Source organism: Caretta caretta, chromosome 3 (genome assembly GCF_965140235.1).
Source record: "Caretta caretta isolate rCarCar2 chromosome 3, rCarCar1.hap1, whole genome shotgun sequence".
Classification (NCBI taxonomy): Eukaryota; Metazoa; Chordata; order Testudines; family Cheloniidae; genus Caretta; species Caretta caretta.
Window position 1 is genome coordinate 168,458,359 of NC_134208.1, and position 18,163 is coordinate 168,476,521.

The 18,163-nt window shown below is 38.5% G+C and overlaps 1 protein-coding gene across 6 annotated transcripts in view; it reads left to right on the top strand.

Moving 5' to 3' along the window:
- Positions 1 to 18,163, top strand: part of LPGAT1 (lysophosphatidylglycerol acyltransferase 1) — a 172,332-nt gene that overhangs the window by 110,516 nt on the left and 43,653 nt on the right. For all 6 annotated transcript variants that reach the window (XR_007355673.2, XM_048843116.2, XM_048843117.2 and 3 more), the window contains one exon: positions 428 to 701. Coding sequence is in view for 5 of the 6 variants with exons in the window: in XM_048843116.2 (XP_048699073.2) it covers positions 428 to 701 (274 nt within the window). In the remaining variant the exon portion in view is untranslated. The remainder of the gene's footprint in view (positions 1 to 427; positions 702 to 18,163) is intronic.

Sequence of the window (18,163 nt, forward strand, 5' to 3'; positions counted from 1 at the left end):
CCGTTGGGTTTGCAGTTGCAATAAAAACTTTTTTTTTAACATGTAAACGTGGGCAAATTTGATCAGAGGACCGTTAACAGATAGTGGTCTGGGGTTCCATATTTATTATGTCATACGGAATCCTTTTTAACGGTATAACTGCACTTTAAAGATTACACTTAAAGAGAACTGGTCAGAATGGCAGTTTTGCGCTCACTTTTGAAAACCTCTCTTCGTCCATTATGAGGATGGCATTGAGTTGACCATCCGTGGTTGCCTTTGGGAAAATAGTATTTATGTTGGCATTGAAGGTTTATTATGTAGCATTCTGAGAAAAAACAGAGTTTAAACATTATTTTAATTGATCAGTTTTTAGGATTTTTAAAAATCTGCTTAGATTTTAAGACTACTTAAAATATCGCTAACCTTTCTCTCCTCCCCCTCCCAGGGAAAAGCTCACCGTGACCAGCAGCTTGTGCTCCTAAAGGAGCATCTAGACAAACATTACAGGAGCCGTGACCGGAAGTGGATTGTACTGTTTCCAGAGGGCGGCTTTCTTAGGAAAAGGAGGGAAACAAGCCAGGCATTTGCCAAGAAAAACAATTTGCCATTTCTTACACATGTCACCCTGCCAAGACTGGGAGCAACACAAGTTATTCTGAAATCACTTGTAGCTCAGCAAGAAAATGGAACCCCAGCAGGTGGAGATGCGATGGTAGCAGGTAGGAATTTTTGTTATGAAATTTCAAAATAGCTATTGTTCAACATGAATACATAGTTACTAAATAAAACTTCATGATGCTTTGAGTTAGAGGTCTTTTTCCAGCCAGATCACTACCTGAATGTGTGAAATCTTGTTCAAAATATGCTGAAAATTCTAATTATCGTAAGTATTGGTTGACTATAATATTTTTCAAAATTTCTTAGCATTTGCACTTTGGTTTCAGTCCTTTATTTTTGGAACTTGAAAGATATTTTTGGTTGTATTCTCTGACTTTCTGTTCTATTTAGATTTTTATACTCTGCACCCATCATAGTGGTATTGAATGACCAACCGGATGTATGGAGATTCACTCCACTAATTCCTTACTCAGAGATGAAACTATAGAGTCTGGTTTGGAATACGCAGACTAGTGGGTTCATGTGTGTCATAGATAATAGTACATAACATCTTTGGTATGTTGTATGCAAGTGGCCAATTTAAAATATTGTTAAGTAGGGAGTTTACAAGGGGCTTTAACAGATTGAAGAACCAAGATGCAGCAGCTCTGACACTCAGTATTCATGATGGAAGCCTGCTCAATATAGCGATCAGGAGGTGACTGGGAATCAGGACTTCTCTGTATAGTCATGGTTCTCTCTTCATATATAACTTTAAGTAGGATAATAGTAGCACTTCTGCAGCAAAATTGCTTCAAATCCTTCCATAGTGAATCATGCATGTTTAACTCTCATACCAAGTATCACACGATTCTAGAATCACCTAGCGGCTTTTAATTTTCATAGCGAACATCATGCATACCTAGAGGTGATTATAGAGGAAGCCTATACTCTGCAAACACGGAGATATAGGATCCATAAACATCACACTTTTACTGTTTACATTTATCAAAAACATGGCATCTTCCTTATCCCTAGAAAAAGAAAACTAGATAAGAGAGACAGGCCTGTAAATGGCTATGTTTTGAATAGCCATCAACAACCATCTTCTAAAAAAAGAGACTTTCTAGGTTGAAATAATCTTTCTGCCTTAAGATTCCTCTTCTGATACCACCTGTCTATTTCCTCTCTGTGCTGTATTCAGAAACTTGAATGCAGAGCTTTTGTTCCAGAATACATGGATCTGACCCTTATAAATGAGACTGCTTCATTGGTTCCCTCTGTTAATAACTGATTTATTGGAGTAGTTTCCTTCCTTCGACTTTGTGTCGGGGAACTGAGTAATAGAAAAAATAATCTCTCTTCTCTCCACCCCTCTTATATAAAAGATCTCAAACACCTCTCCCCCAATCCCTTTCTCCTTCCCTCCACTGGCTGCCTTTTAAGAGTCTGGCTTTTTTTCCTCCTATTTCTGATAATACCACAGATGTCATACTTGCAATTTCCCCCATTCCGATAGGGAGATGCATTATGGGAATTTTATTGCAACATGCAATGTAGGCAGTCTATTTTTCCTTCGTCAGTGTGTGTTCATGAGTTAAGAATTTTCCTTTTCCCACTGAAACTGTGCTTTCTTCTCCTCCAAGTATTCCCAGGAAATTTATATTATTATACTTTCCAATTTTCTCTCCTGGCTTTTATAACTTTTTATTGCAAAATTTATTATCTTATCATGTCATGTTTGTTTCATTTTGATCTTCGTTCAATGTTTTCTGCTTTAGCTCTACAGCTTTTACTGTATCCCGTACACTTTTGTGATTAAACTTTTCATTTTCAGTCTTGAGATGTGAAGGGTTGTTTCATATCTCTTTTATGATGGAGCAGTTCTAAGAAATCAATAATACTACTACTTTTTGTCCTGAAGTGTTTGCATTGGAGAGGGAATAATGTGACCGTGTAACCCAGGGCCCTAGTGGTGGGGGTTGATAGTTGTGGCTTTAAATCTGTCTAGTCACTTAAGTTTTTTTTGCTTTTTGGCATTTGCAAACAGTCAGTGGGTTTAGATCTATCTTGACTATAATTATGGGATTTCCATCACTCATAGTAGAGGCAGTGGTTTTTTCCATATTGAAACTAGTGTTATGTGTAACTGTACCTAAAGAATTATACATCATAACTAAATTTGAGAGTAGGGATTCATCCTTTGCTTTATGAAAACCCGGCACATCAGTTATTGTTTTTTGTTTGTTTTTGTTTTGTTTTGTTTTCAAAACAGTGTGGGGATTGGTCTTCAAGTATATATGCAAAAGGATATATTGAAATAGATAGAGAAGACTGGGAGCAAACCCTATTGATGAAAGTAACCTTGCCTACCTAGGAAATGGGAAGAGATGGCCTACTGATAGGGGTTGATTTTTATTTTGGAGATAGTAGAAGTGTTCTGATTAAAATGAATTGCAAGTTGAGCTGTGTGAATTGCATCCCTTAATACTTGGCGTTCTTCTCTCCAACTACGTACAGAATGGAGACAGAATCAATTCTCTGAGATGATCTAAAGGAAAACCAATTTTTATTTAACAAACAATGTTATGGGGGGAAAGAGCATTCGCCTATGCTAAACTTTCCTAAAAGAAATTACAAACTCTCTTCTTTGGAAAGTGTAAAACTACAACTGACCAAATGCTAATAAATAAGCAACAGAGAATAATCCACTAGTGGCAGGAGCGTGGACTAAATGACCTGTTAGGTGCACTCTATTTCTAGATTCTGTGAATAAAAGCTAGTAAGTGCTGCTTTATAACTTTGCTTACCAATGAGATATGCTTTTTTAGAACCGTGTTTTGTGGTATATGTAATTAGTATGATTTCCCCCTCCTCCTCCCCCCCCCCCCCCCCCGGTGGCGGCTGATTTCACCCTCACTCCTTGGCCACAGACACAGTTATGAAAAGCAAAAATCCTTGTATTGGTACATTTCCCCACCTGCTGCTATGCATCAAAATAAACAAGAAGATAAGACACCTTCAAGGCTCCCTTGTGTGATGCTTAAAAATAATCATGAATGCAGAAAAACATTCTAATGTTGTCTTTAGAATGTAAGCTTTCTTTTAAGAAAAATGAGTGTATATCCATTTCCTTTGTTGAGAGCCATTTGAGAAGGACAATGTGCTGTTGTCCTTTCTACCCAGCTTTTTAGAAAAGACTTCATAGTTTTGCTTCTGCTGTTATACATTTGAACTCACTTGTCTCCCTAGAGACTTGGCAGATAATTCACTGCTCATTCTGGCCTCTTATAAGTTGTGATACAAGGTTAAAGATCTTACTAGGATTTTTTAATACGTTCATGTTTCTTACAGCTTTACAATCACATACATTACAACTAAAATAATGTATAACAGTGGACTGGAAAATCACTTGTGCAGTAAGGGCAATACCACAAAAATGGATAAACTTTCAGTCGCCATCTTACTAACATATAAGGGTTAAGATCCCTAAAATTGAGACTAAACAAAATAGTAGAGGAATTTATCAGAAGGCTGTTTCACTACATTGAAACAGTCTTTTCACTCATGCTCTTTAAATTAAAAGTTTTGACTTTAAGTAAACATATCTATTTTATTACAGCTAGCTGAACCAAAAAAGACCACACATAACTCATCATCCCATGGCTAAAAAACAGCTCAGTACTTGCTTTCTAAAATAACCATCCACATCACTTTTGATTGTTTCTACTGCTTCTTATGAAATATTTCAGACAACTCTGAGCATAACAAAAATGATCAGCTGTTAATTTTGAATACGGTTATTAAAGGAAACAATTATATATCAGCAAATGTTTGCCTTAATTTAAGTTCATCACTTGCAATTTCTATGAAGTGCTTTTAATACACACTTCGATTTGCAGGCAAGTTACTCTTAACAGTAGAATCACATAACTGGAGCTTCAATGCTAATATCATGGGTCTCAGCTGAATTAAACTTCAGCAAGGCATGCATCTAGCGTTTTGGGGTTTTTTTTGTTTTTTTTAAGACATTTATAGATAAGTATTTATGTGTGTGTGTCAGGTGAAAGCCTATTTCTAGTCTGATTTTGCAGCTCTTTGTTACTAAATGGGATTCGTTGGGGATAGTGACAGGTACTCCAGCTGAACTGTGAGGGTCGTCTTCTACCTCTGTTCTTGGTGATGATGGTTAGTCTTCCTGTTCTATCAGGCATGATGTCTTTGCTTGCTTCCTTCTTGGATCTGGTCAGGGGTTTTGTCTCGGGAAGCTTCACTGTTGGGAATGTCTTTATTTTATGACCTTTCAGACTTGGAGATGGCTCGCTGATGCTGTAAATCTATTCATTAGCTTACTCCCTAAATAGTGAGTTCTTAGATTAAATTGCCAGTTGTTAGGGGAAGCTTTGCAGATTCTCACTTCATGAGTTACCTGGTACTCTTTCCTCTGTTACTATAAGGTGGGTGCACAACTGGTTGGAAAACTACTCAGAGAGTAGTTATTAATGGTTGAGTCCAGCTGGAAAGGCATATTGAATGGGGTCCCAGAGGAATCTGTACTGGGTCCTGTTCTATTTGATACCTTAATAAACGATTAAGAAAATGGCATAGAGTGTACAAGTATAAAGTTTGTGGATGTTATCAAGCTGGTGTGGGGTGGAATCACAAGTGCTTTGGAGGGCAGGATTAGAATTAAAAGGGATCTTGATAAATTGGAGAAATGGTCTGAAATAACTAGCTGAAGTTCAATAAGGACAAATGTAAAATGCTGTATTTAGGAAGGGCAAATCCATTTCACAAATACAAAATTGGAAATTACTTTCTAGGAAGGAGTACTGCATAAAAAGGATCTGGGGATTATAGTGGATCACAAACTAAATTAGTCAACTATGTAATACTGTTTCAAAAAAAAAAAAGGTGTGTGTGTGGGGGGGGGAACATCATTCTGGGATGTATTAGCAGGAGTGTTTTAAGCAAGATGTGAGAAGTAATTCTTCCGCTCTACTCCACAGTCATGAGGCATCAGCTAGAGTACTGTGTCCAGTTCTGGGCACAACAGTTTGGCAAAAATGTGGACAAATTGGGGAAAGTTCAGTGGAGAGCAGTAAAAATGATTAAAGGTCTAGAAATCATGACCTACAAGAAAAGACGGAAAAAATTCTGTTTGTTTAGTCTAGAGAAGACTGAGGCGGGGGTATAACTGTTGTCAAGTACATAAATGGTTGTAAAAAAAGGAGGGTGATAAATTGTTCTCTTTATCCATTGAGGACAGGACAAGAAGTAATGGGCTTAAAGTGCAGCCAGGGAGATTTTAGGTCAGACCTTAGGGAAAACTTCCTAATTGTAAGGGTAGCTAAGCACTGGAACAAATTACGTAGGGAGGGTTTGACCATTGGAAGTTATTAAGAACAGGTTAGACAAACAACTGTCAGGGATGGTCTAGATTAGGGGTTCTCAAACTGTGGGTTGGGACCCCAAAGTGGGTCGCAACCCCGTTTTTGTGGGGTTGCTGGGGCTGGCCTAGACTTGCTGGGGCCCTGGGCCAAAGTCAGAACCCCACCACCCGGGACTGATGCCCAAGCACTTTAGCCCTGGGCGGCAGGGCTCAGGTTACAGGCCCTCTGCCTGGGGCTGAAGCCCTTGAGCTTTGGCTTTGCCTCCCCTCCGCCCAGGGTGGTGGGGCTTTGGCTTTGGCCCCGTCTCGCGGGGCTTGGGCAGGCTCAGGCTTCGGTCCCTGCTCCTGGGGTCATGTAGTAATTTTTGTTGTCAGAAAGGGGTTGTGGTGCAATGAAGTTTGAGAACCCCATGTCTAGATAATACTTAGTCCTGCCTCAGTGCGGAGGACTGGACAAAATGAGCTATTGCGTCCGGTCCAGTCCCACATTTCTATGATTCTGTAGATTACTTTATTGAATGTAACATTGCCAGCTAACTTATTTCAGTCTTTACTTTTCTGACTTTGTATTTGAAGAGTGCTATTATCCATTGCTTACTCTGTTCTTAGGTTATTTTCGTAGACTGCTTAGTGCTAGTAGTTGTTAAGCAGATAAGTTGTTAATAAGGAGGAGGAAGACTTTTGTTCTCAAACTTCTTTTCTAGTTCTGCAGCAGAGTACTTGTGTAAGCTTATGTTTGTATTATACTTTTAATTAACATAAAACAAAGAATATAGAAAACCCTGTAAACAGGAACACTGATTTACTTCTCACTCTGAAGTATGATTGCTAATATTTAGGTCTGTTATCTGTCTCTGAGAGGAGGTCTCTGAAAACGTTAAATGAACAGTTTTGTATTTGTAAATTTAACCCTTTCTGTAATTCCTACAAACATTCTTAATAGTTCAGCTAAACTGTACTTTACTTTTTATTTGGAACACTGTAGGATTTGATATAACTACTCAAACTGCTGATCTGTCAAGTAAACATCTTACCACTAGCCAGTACTAGATGTTTAGGGGAACATGGATTGAAATATAATGTATATAAGGTCTTACATTCAGAGTGGTTGAGCACCTGCAGCTCCCATTGACTAGTGGTTACTGCTCACACGTCTGAGAATAAGGCCACTTGCCAATTATGTAATGTTCTGTTTATAGAGTAGGATGGTTGGGGGCGGGGAGGCTGTTAATCAGCCATCCAGGTATTCCCAGATTCCCTTCTGCTGACCTGAGTTACTGGTGAAATGACATGTGCAGTGAATCACAGCCATAATTTCCCACTGCTGGGGAACTGGGTGGAGGTTAGGATGTGAAGTGGAGATTAAGATTTTCCTTCATCCTTCCCACTTTGCATCCCCATTCAAGTGTGGTAGCCACAGTGTGCTATGTCTCTGTTATTCCTGCATGTGAACTGGAGAGATGTATGAGATGAAACTTGAACAAATGGGCTGGTCTGGTCCAGTGGCAACATACCTCAGTTCAGAACCAGACTTCTCGCTTATGCCTGCAGGGGCTTCTTGTATGACATAGTTAGTGTTCTCCCTTTTTCTGGGGGAAGATGTACATAGAGTAGCCAACTCAGGACACTTGAGGGCTTAAATTTTCTCCTCTTGATGTTAATAAAAGTTTTGCAATTAACTTAATTGGAAAACTAAATCTGTCCCTTTAAGAAAAAAGAAAAGGAGTACTAGTGGCACCATTGAGACTAACCCATTTAATCTCACTGTATTTTCCACTGAATGCATCCGATGAAGTGAGCTGTAGCTTACAAAAGCTTATGCTCAAATAAATTGGTTAGTCTCTAAGGTGCCACAAGTCTTCCTGTTCTTTTTGCGAATACAGACTAACACGGCTGCTACTCTGAAACCTGTCCCTTTAAGAGCAGCATCAATAGAGCTCCAGAGACATGAAGGTCAGAGGAAGGGGTGTGTGTGTGTGTCCTTTTTGGGGAGAAGAGCAGAGTAATAGGGACAAACTAGTTGGAGGAATCCTTGAACAACATCCCTGTACCCCCCTCAACTGCCTCTGGAAACTTTTTAAGTGAAGGACAGTGGGAGGTGAAGAATATTTTTTACATTGATTTCCCTATTTGTTTCAGCGTGAAGGAGAATGAGTGGCAGAGGAAAAGGATATGTGGAGAGAGGAAAAGACAGAAATAAAGGAGGGGAGAACAGAAGCAATATCTGAATTTCATATTTTAGAAGATTATACATTAGGTATTTGTTTAAAAATAAAAAAAAGAGAAAAGGGCTCATTTTATCTTTATGAAAGAAGTATGTGGGTTGGGGTGAAATTTCCCCTAAACTATATCCAGTATGAGAGGCTATTGTCTGGTTCACATTATTGTCGTCTAAATATCTGCCCATTTGAGTTATCCTATTAACTGGCAGGAGCTATCCTTCTGAAGAATGGAGAATATTTAGTTAAAAAGTGAACATTTAACATTACATTCTTAATGTGTTCTTGTACATAAATATTACTCTTACAAGTAAACAAAAATCTTCTTTGCTTTCTTGCCTAGAGATCAATGGTCTTGTGTAATATTGAGGTTGCAGATCAAATCTAGAGGGAAAACTGACTTTCCAGTGACCCTAATGGAATTTCACCCATGTTAGGCTAGCTATTCATGCAGGGTCATCTGATAATGTGACAACGTAATAATGGCATAACTCAAAATTAGATAAAATATAAATAATTTACAATCCAGTTGTTTAATAAGGAATTAGTCTAAACACTGTCTAGATTTTTTTTTGGTAGATTTTAGAGGAAATATAAAAAAATAGATATATTAAGTGGTGGTATAATCTGCTTGTGTGTACAGAGTAAATGTTCTCAGAAATTTTAATATGAGTGGAGCACCAAGGAAGCTATCCAGTCCTTAATGTATGTTGTACACAGCTTACAAGAAATTGATTAATTGTGGAATTATTGAGCAGCTGCCCCTGTATGCCTGGCCAATAACTATCATGCAATTAGTCATGTGTTAGTGTACAGGAATATAGTGTAAACCTAATATATGTTAAATTATAAACAGTGCATGAGGTACGCAGTGAGCCTTACCAGTTGTCTGGTGATAAAACAAATGGGATTTTTGTGACACTTTGGGACAGGCAGACTGGCTACAGGAACACTAGGTTGAAAGAAAGATGGACAAACAGCACCAGGTGGTGCATTATAGGATGATTTTAGTTCAGGTACGGCCACAGGGTTGGGCAGTTGAACCTGGCCCTGGTCCATCGAAAAGGGGGGTTGTTTCCACTCAGAAAATGCAACCTCTCTTTTTTTTTTTTTTTTTTTTTTTTTAATGGTGCAAATTCAGATTGAAGACAATGGATCCTATGGGACAATCTAAACATGTTTCTAACATTAGAGAACCAGACCTGCCACAGGCATATGGTGGACCTTGTGTCAAATTCAGCACAGGCATATATTTTTAGGCGATAGTCCAGCATATCTTCAGGTATTGTGGACACCTCTCATCTTTTGGAATTTGAGGGAGTGAAAGTGGAAACTACTAAGGGCTTGTCTACACTGGCAGCGCTTTACACCCTCCTGAGCGCAGCAAACTTTCAGCACTGTAAAGCGCCAGTGGTGCTGGGAGCTACGCCCCTCATGGAGGTGGGTTTTTTAGAGCGCTGGGAGAGCTCTCTCCCAGTGCTGCGCTGTGACCACACAAGTCACATGGCACCACTTTAACATTGCCAGTGTAGACTAGCCCTAAAATATACACATTACTTACAATGAAAGTAGTTATTTCTTGCAGTGTTTTCTTCCTACTATATCTTTATTCCTTTCTTTCTATGAAGACTCTGGACTTTGTAGTCACATTAATATTATAGACACTTGTTAGGAAATATTATGCACTGTCTAATAAGTCTGTATGTTGAGTTCCTTTTTATACAGTTAATCAGGTAAGAAACCAAATACTTTTTAAGGAAGTCTTTTGTACTGGCATACTTATATTTAAAGAACACAGCTGTTCGTTCTTTCTGGAAATATTTCTTTGGGATGAAATGTGACCTGATAAGTTTTAGGTTCAAGATCAGAACACTCCTAAGCTTTCTCTAGTGAATGTATTTTTTTATAAACTAACAAGGATGGGGGAGACTAGTACACCCAAATATGTTAAAATGCTATTAAGAGATGAATTTTAAATGGGAACAAGCCAGAAACTTCAAAACTGCGTCAGTATCCTGGTTTCTACTGGGACAACAAGTGTTCCCTGTGCCTCTCGCATTGTCTGATCATGTGCAGGCAACAAGTTGCTACTAACAGGCCACAGTTACCTAGTTTTTAAACTTTTCCCTTTGCAATTAAGATTTGGTAGCTCAGACAAGCTGGCCTTGGTTAACAAAGAAAATATGCACAACATTCAGTATAATACTTTAACAACCAACACTGAAGTAACACTTCGTTTTTAATTAAAATTAAAGCTTGACATGGCTTTGCCAAATCCAAAGGGCTGCCTTAGGGCAGCATACTTTCTCTGTTTTTAAGGAAGACATGCTTAATTACCTGGGCAGTAATCCAAGTGTCAGATTTGTTGTTTTAAACTGCATGTGACTTTTCAAATGTTGCTATGTCATCATGTACAGGTATCAGCCTAAAGTAAAGGGAAGTAGGTGTTCTTTCCATTGTTACAGTATGAAATGAAGTTAGAGAGGTTACTGATTTGGCAAAGATCGTGTAAAAGGAAGAGTCCAGGGAATTCTGTTCTAATTAGTATCTACATGCTGTCTCCTGAATTTGTCACAGCTTGTCATATTTTGTAATTAACAGTCTCTAATAGATGTGGCCTAGTAAATGTAGTCCAGATCTGGAATAAAGGCAGCTAGCTCTACCCAAGTTTTTGCAGTAAAATTTCACAGACTGCTAAGCCTGGACATTAATTGGATAAATGTACCTACCTACATCGAAGAAAACATTACCTACTGCTGCGTAGGCATTTGACAGTCACAGCTAGACTTGGAAGGACCCCATTAAGAGGAATAAAGGAATCGTACCCACCTGACAGTAATATTGCTCAGGTTTGTCTGACTCAAGATTCACTGAGGGTCTGATCGTAAACCCACTGAAGTCCATAGGAGCCATTACACTGACTGCAATTAATTTTGGATGAGGCTCTAAGACAGAAGTGGCTTTGTTAACATAGGAGAGACTACCTCATTAACAAGTACAGTTTCCCTCTTTCTTGAATGTCTTCATTCCATTTCAGACTCAATATGGCTAAAACAGAGTTGATCTTTCCTCAGTCCCCTGCTCTGTCACTGTCTTTCCCATCATTCAAGGTCACAATTATAGTTTCATCTTGCACTTTAATGATGGGCACTGTAGAAATACTTAGATTACGTAAATAGACCTGACTCCTTTTTGCCCCCACCCCCTTTTTTATCCTTACACCCAAGCAGTTACCGAAGCCTTCACTGCTTTCTCTACAGCATCTCTGAAATCTGTCCCTTCCTTTCAATCCTTATTGCTCATACTCTAGTCCACACCTGATAATTTCCTGTCTTGCAACCTGCCCCTTTGTTGGCCTTCCCATGTTAAGGGATAAAGGTCACCTAAATTAAACAAAAGCTTACAGGAATTTTTAATGTAGTACGGCAGCCTTTTGAAAAGTGTTTGTTGTTTTTTTTATTCACATTGCTTTAATATAAAAGACTTGACCCTGTCAGGAAGGAAGCTCCCATATGCCTTCCCACCAGTATCTCTGGTAGAAAGCTTTCTGACCAGTCTTGGACAGGCAAATCTCTGGACAGGCAAATGTCAGTGATACTAAAAGCCCTGTATTGGCTGAGACAGGTATGTTTGGCTTTTTTTTGACCATGAAATGATCATTCCAAACCAGGTACCGCTCTACATCTGTACATCTGGAATCCTTCCTGACTCCAGGGTGGGTAGAGATTGAGACATGGATTTCCACTCTTGAGAACATCATGGGAGCCCTAGCAGGATTTGTATCTTTGAGAAAAGAAAATATCTTGTGCATCTTACCAGAAAACAAACCAAGATTACCACTCACTCACTGACCTCTCAGATTTTGGGAGGATTTTTCTTGATTTTTATAGTTCAAGTGGTTGTCATTGGGAGTTTGCCTCCCATTTGAAAAATAACCCCTGTGGAGCCTGAGGACAGTATAGGTACTGGTATCTGGTGAGGTACACCCCAATTACTTGACATGCTCAAAAACCTTAGAGCTATTGAAGTCCCTGGCTAGTCTTGGTCTAGCAGCATGGATCCAAGAGTGTTAATCTGATGAAATATATATCAGGGAAAAAGAACTACAGGAAAGCAATTTTCATAGTGGAAAAAACAGTGGCAAACACTGAGTATGTTCACATTCAGTAAAATTATATCTCAATTCACATTAAATAGACTAATGATAGATGTAAATAATTGTGTGAATTATACATTGAATCAGATATGCTTGCTAGAAATCTAGATTTAGTTATAATTTTGTGTTCTGAGATTTTTTTTTTTGTGATGGAATAGGGTACAATGTTATAGTAATTCAGATACTGAATCCATAGGATAGTCTCAATTTGTTAAGGAATTAATGGATTTATTAGGGGAAATGAAGCATTAATTACCCTGAAAACTTTGGATGTTTATGTAGTGTGTCAAAATTTTGATAAGTTAGTTATCTCTCTTCAATAAGTTTAGGTCACCTGCTTATTTACGAGTATAGGAATTGCTATACAGGATCAGACCAGCAGTCTGTCTAGTCATAGATTATACATTCAGAAGGAATGATTGTGATCAAGTCTGATCTCCTCAAGTCTGCTAGATGGAAAGCCCTTATGAAATTTTTCTTCTCCTTATAGACTGTGATCAGGTCAACCCTTAGGGATTGTGTACACTGGCACTTACAGCGCTGCAGCTTTCTCGCTCAGGGGTATGAAAAAGCACACCCCTGAATGCTACAAGTTTCAGCGCTGTAAAGTGCCAGTGTAGCACGCTGATAGCTATTCCCCTTGTGGAGGTGCGTGGGGTTTTTTGGTTTTATAGTGCTGGGAGAGAGCTCTCCCAGCACTATGCCGCGACTACACAACCATGTTAAAGCACTGCCGAGGCCAGCTCTTTAACGGTGCTAGTGAGGACATGCCTTTAGCTTTCTCTTTGTTAAGATGAGTAGATTGAACTCCTTGTGCCTTTCAGTATAAGGCATGTCTTTTCTAATCCTTTAATTATCCTCAAGGCTCTCCTTTGAACTCTCTCCAATTAATCAACATCCTTCTTGAATTGTGGACACCAGAACTGGACATATTTCAGTAGTGGCCACACCCATCCTAAATGCAGAGGTAATATAACCTCTCTACTCTTATTTGATATTCCCCCGTTTATTCATCCAAGGGGATCACGTTAACCCTTCTGGCCACACTAGAAGTAGCACTGGGAACACATGTTTGGCTGATTATCCACTATGACCTTCCAAGTCCTTGTCAGAGACTCTGCTTCCCAGGATAGACTCCCTCCCATTCTGTAAGTATGGGCTACATTCTTTGTTCCTAGATGTATGACTTTATATTTTGGCATATTAAAATGCATGTTGTTTGCTTGTGCTCAGTTTACTAAGCAATCCATATTGCTCTTTATCAGTATCATTTACCACACCCTCAATGTTTGTCATCTGCAAACTTGATTACTAATGATTTTGTTTTTCTTTCAGGTCACTTATAAAAATGATAAATAGTGTAGGGTTAAGAACCTATCCCTGCAGGACCCCAGTAGAGAAACATCCTGTCTGATGATGATTCCCTGTTCACAATTACATTTTAAGACCTAATAATCAGCCAGTTTTAATCAATTCATTGTGGGCAGTGTTGATTGCATCATTCTAATTTTTCAATTCAAATGTTTTATGGTACTAAGTCAGATGTGTCACAGACATCTATTTACATCAACACTATTATCTTTATCAACCAAACTTGTAATACCATAAAGTTATCAAGTTAGTTTGCCATCTATTTTTCCATAAGCCCATGTTGATTGGCATTAATTTTGCTCTTCTTTAAAACTCCATTATTTTGCCTGTAGTCAAGTATCCTGTCTATGACAGCAGTTGGAACCAGATGCTTCAGAGAAAGGTGTAAGAACCCACAGTGGGCAGATGTGGCATAATCTGCCCCACATGTAGGTCTCATCTGGTCTCTAATAGTTCGAGATTGGCTTAAACCCTGAAACTCAAGGTTTCAATACTCCTTCCAAAATGTTTATTGTCGTTAATTATAACAATTCTGGATATTCTTAGTATCTATGTAAATATCCAATCCCTTTTTTTGAGCCTTGTTAAGTTCTTGGCTTCAATGACATCCTATGGCAATGAGTTCCACAGTGTTGTTATACTTTATATTTCCTTTTTGTAAGGTTTGAATTTCCTACTTTTTAATTTGAGTGCCCTCGTTTTGTTGTGTTATGAGACAGGGAGAATAGAAGTTCCTGATCTATCCTCTCTCTACCATTCATTATTTTATATACTTTTATCATATCCCCTTTTATTTATCTTCTTGCCAAGGTAAGGAATCTCACTTTTTTTATTTTCAATTTCTCTTCACGTGAACAGAATTTTTCTAGGTCTCTGATCATACTTCTTCTTCAGCCTGATCCAAGAACCTTAATCCTATAGCTGACATCTATGTAGAAATGTATCTTAGTTTCTTTAAGTACTAAATTATGTAAGTACAAGTGAGTTGTTCCTCTTGTACTGCACTCTTTGGAGAAACTTTTTTTTTTTTTTTTTTAAATGAACCACATTGAAAGTACAGGACTTCTCTCCCAGGAGTGAAAAGGAAAAATGTTCAGTGAAATTGCTGCCAAGGCTTGATGGCTTGTTGTCCTTAAGAGTGAGAGCCCTTGATGCCAGAAAGGAAGTGCCATCTATCTGTCTGCATACAGAAAGATTTAAATGTTCATTTTGGCACCTGATAAAAGTAACCCTGCTGAGGAATCCAGAGTGTCCTACATCAGGATGCTGTACTTGGAGCTCTCTGCCCAGAGAGAGGAATCTGTAGAGAATAATAGGTAAAATACATGCTGCACATACACCAGTAATCTAATTCTCCATGGACTGATTTTCTTTCAGAGGAAACAAGTGCTTAAATGTATGCTCAAAGGGCCTATAAAAGTCCCTTTCAGATTGTGTCTCTGAACTGTTTGCAAAGCTATATTTCTCCAAGTAACTGGACTTGATTCTCTGACGGGTTTTAAAAACAGAAAAATGTTCTGGTAGAATTCAGGTTTGTTACTTTGTTTGGTTTAGAAGTCTCTGCATTTGAATATTACTAAGCAAAAGCTGGCAAGTCATGGTGACTTGGATCCCATTGGTCACTGAAGATATACATTCCAGAGTTTAATTCAACCAACTTTACTTTGGTAAAATAAGACCGTGTTAGAATCCACTGTATAGCAGACTCTGATAACAGGCTTTTTTTATGCATTTGATTCTATCTTTGTTGAAGTCAGATCTTAGGGCCTTCAAATGTAGTCCAGTTCATCTTTATTACTTAACTTTCAGAAATGGCTTTATTAGAGAACTGCATAAATTCACTTTTCTCTTTTGAGGAGATAGACACTGTTGCACTGTTCTTTAATTCACTAATTTTTTAAAATATAATTTTCTGATGCATATCTTTTAAATAATATGATCTATTTTTTTAAAAAATCATTGGAAAGAAAAGCATTTTTATGGGCTTTTCTCTTGATGATTAAAAGGGGGTCTTTTCAGCAAGCCAGAGAGCAAAAACACCAAACCTTGGGCCCATCCCTCCATCCCCCTATCTTCCTCTATGTTCACACATCTGTTTTTCATTTGTGCTGCTGTCACAACCACAATTGCTGGTAAACAACCTCTTATCAGGCCTGGGGATGAGTGTGCACATTAGCTCCCTCAGAACTGGACATGTTGTCGACATACTAGTGCATAAGACGGGAAGTACAATTAACCATCAACAACACACTGAAACTTGTCTCTGTACATGGATGGTGGACTCTTTGCTTTTCAGATCAGAGCCCAGTGGTAGCATGTCACCGAACTCTGTCAGAGGCAGTCCCTCCCCTTCACATTCTGCTTTGTTGCTTTACCCTGTTCCCATGGCTGATGCTGATCATCTACTGGTGCACACGCATTCCAAGGGGTTCAAAATTCCCACTCCTGGTTAAGGCCAAATGACTCAAAGGAAAAAGGAGGGCCCAAAATTCGGTGGATCCAGATGGTCAGCCTGAGTCTAATAAGCTTTAAAACTCAACTAATAAGCATTTGGATTTGGCCAGCAGGGAGAATTTTGAACCCCACTGAATCTGTCTCATAGTAGCCAGTCAGTGTCCTCTATGGGAGGAAGATAGAGCAATAAAGGAGGATCTTAAGGGGAGCCACTGTCGCAGGCCAAGTTTTGGGTACTACTCAGCACTGATATGAAGATCAAAGGACCCGCCCACCCTGATAGAATGAGAACAGGGAAGAAATAATTATGAAAATTCACCACTACCATTATTTCAGAAGAAAAAGTACACTAAGAGACTACTTAGTTTCTCCTTTGATTTGCTTTCCTGGCCAAACAAATATTCCCTTGATTGTTGATTATTCTTATTTTTGTGTGTGTGTCCAAGTACTCGGAAGAAACAATAGTGCATGGTATGTACCTCTCACAAGGTAGCCTACTTCTACATGGTTTGTGTAGAACTGTATGTGAATGGGATCCCTGCAGGCTATTTTGAACATTCATCCTCTATTAAAAGAGAAGGATCAGGGGGGTGAATGTTTCTGAATTATTCAAAGAGAAACTAAAAGATTAAAATAATATGGCTTACAGTAAAGTGTTTGGAAAGTAGCAGCCCAGGTGAAATCTCATAAGGAGAAAACACAAGACCCCAGTGAAGTCAGTTTCAAAGTTGTTGTAGCTAGCTGCTGCTTCAGAGAGCTCTCTGGTAGTCAGGCTGTTTGATATTTCCGCTTCTACCAAAAAGGCAGATTGAGAGAGTCTTTTAATAGAAATTGAAAGTTCAAACTAGCTTGGCTGCCAGGGATGGTTGTGGTTGCCCTGGTCACACCAGAGCTGGAGGGAGGGCTTCTTGAACAGACGCATGTAAAGCATGTTTACACTACAAATTGTCAGGACTCCAATTACAACAGTGCCCCATGTTTTTTACGTCCAAATGGGTGTGTAACTTTGAACTAGGTTAAAACGGAATTAAAATTATAGCCTGGTTATGCCCATCATAAAAGTGGGGCTGTGCATTTATTGTGTAGATATGCCTTATCTATGTGTTAGGAAGTCCAATTGTCCTTCAACGATCAGGATTTTAAATTGTAGTGAAAATTGCCAAGACCTTTTTAAGCAAAACAGAACCATACTCTCCCTTATGTATGATGAACATTCAGTGCTATCTAAGAATGATTTTTCAATTCAAATTCATAACAAAACCAAGAGGGGCACGGTAAGCTTGAATTTTTATTTTTATTTTTTTATTTCAAAAAGATCAGTTTGCTGATGTAGCAAATAGCATGCCCTGATTTTTTTTTTAAATCATTTCTTGGGTTCAGAAGTCTTTTTGGATGGACCTGAGAGCAGCGCCATCAAACATGCTCAGGCGGGCATAGCCTGCTCTGTCTTTGTGCAACAGCCTGCTTCCTCTTGAGTTTCAGTATTCGCTCTAGCTTTCCTGTTATTGGAAACACTTTCTCAGGGAGAACATAAATAATGCAATTCAACAAAACCAGTGAAACTGACTATACATCCAGAAATGTACCAAAAGATAAATCTTTTTTCCATTCTAGCAATTGTAGGGGTTAATTGTAACATTGTAAACATTAGTAGGAATAAAATGTTGAGACAAAAATATGATTACTTGGTGAAAATGCTGACCTTTGTGTTGGTTTACATTTGTTGTGAACTCCTGTCTTATGCGACAATACATTTTAATGACCAGAATATTGCGTCAAGTATTTGACTTTGCCAGCAACCGTACAAAGTGTCTACTGCCCTTGCTATTCTCCTTAAATTTCTGGCTTTTTTGATAGTAGATAGTTTTAGTTAATCACATTTATTAACATCGTACTTGTGATTTTTTTTGTTTACTAAGGCATTTAAAAAAAAAATTTTCTTATATAATTTTAGATATGCCAGTAAATAACATTTCATCAAGAAGCAATGTT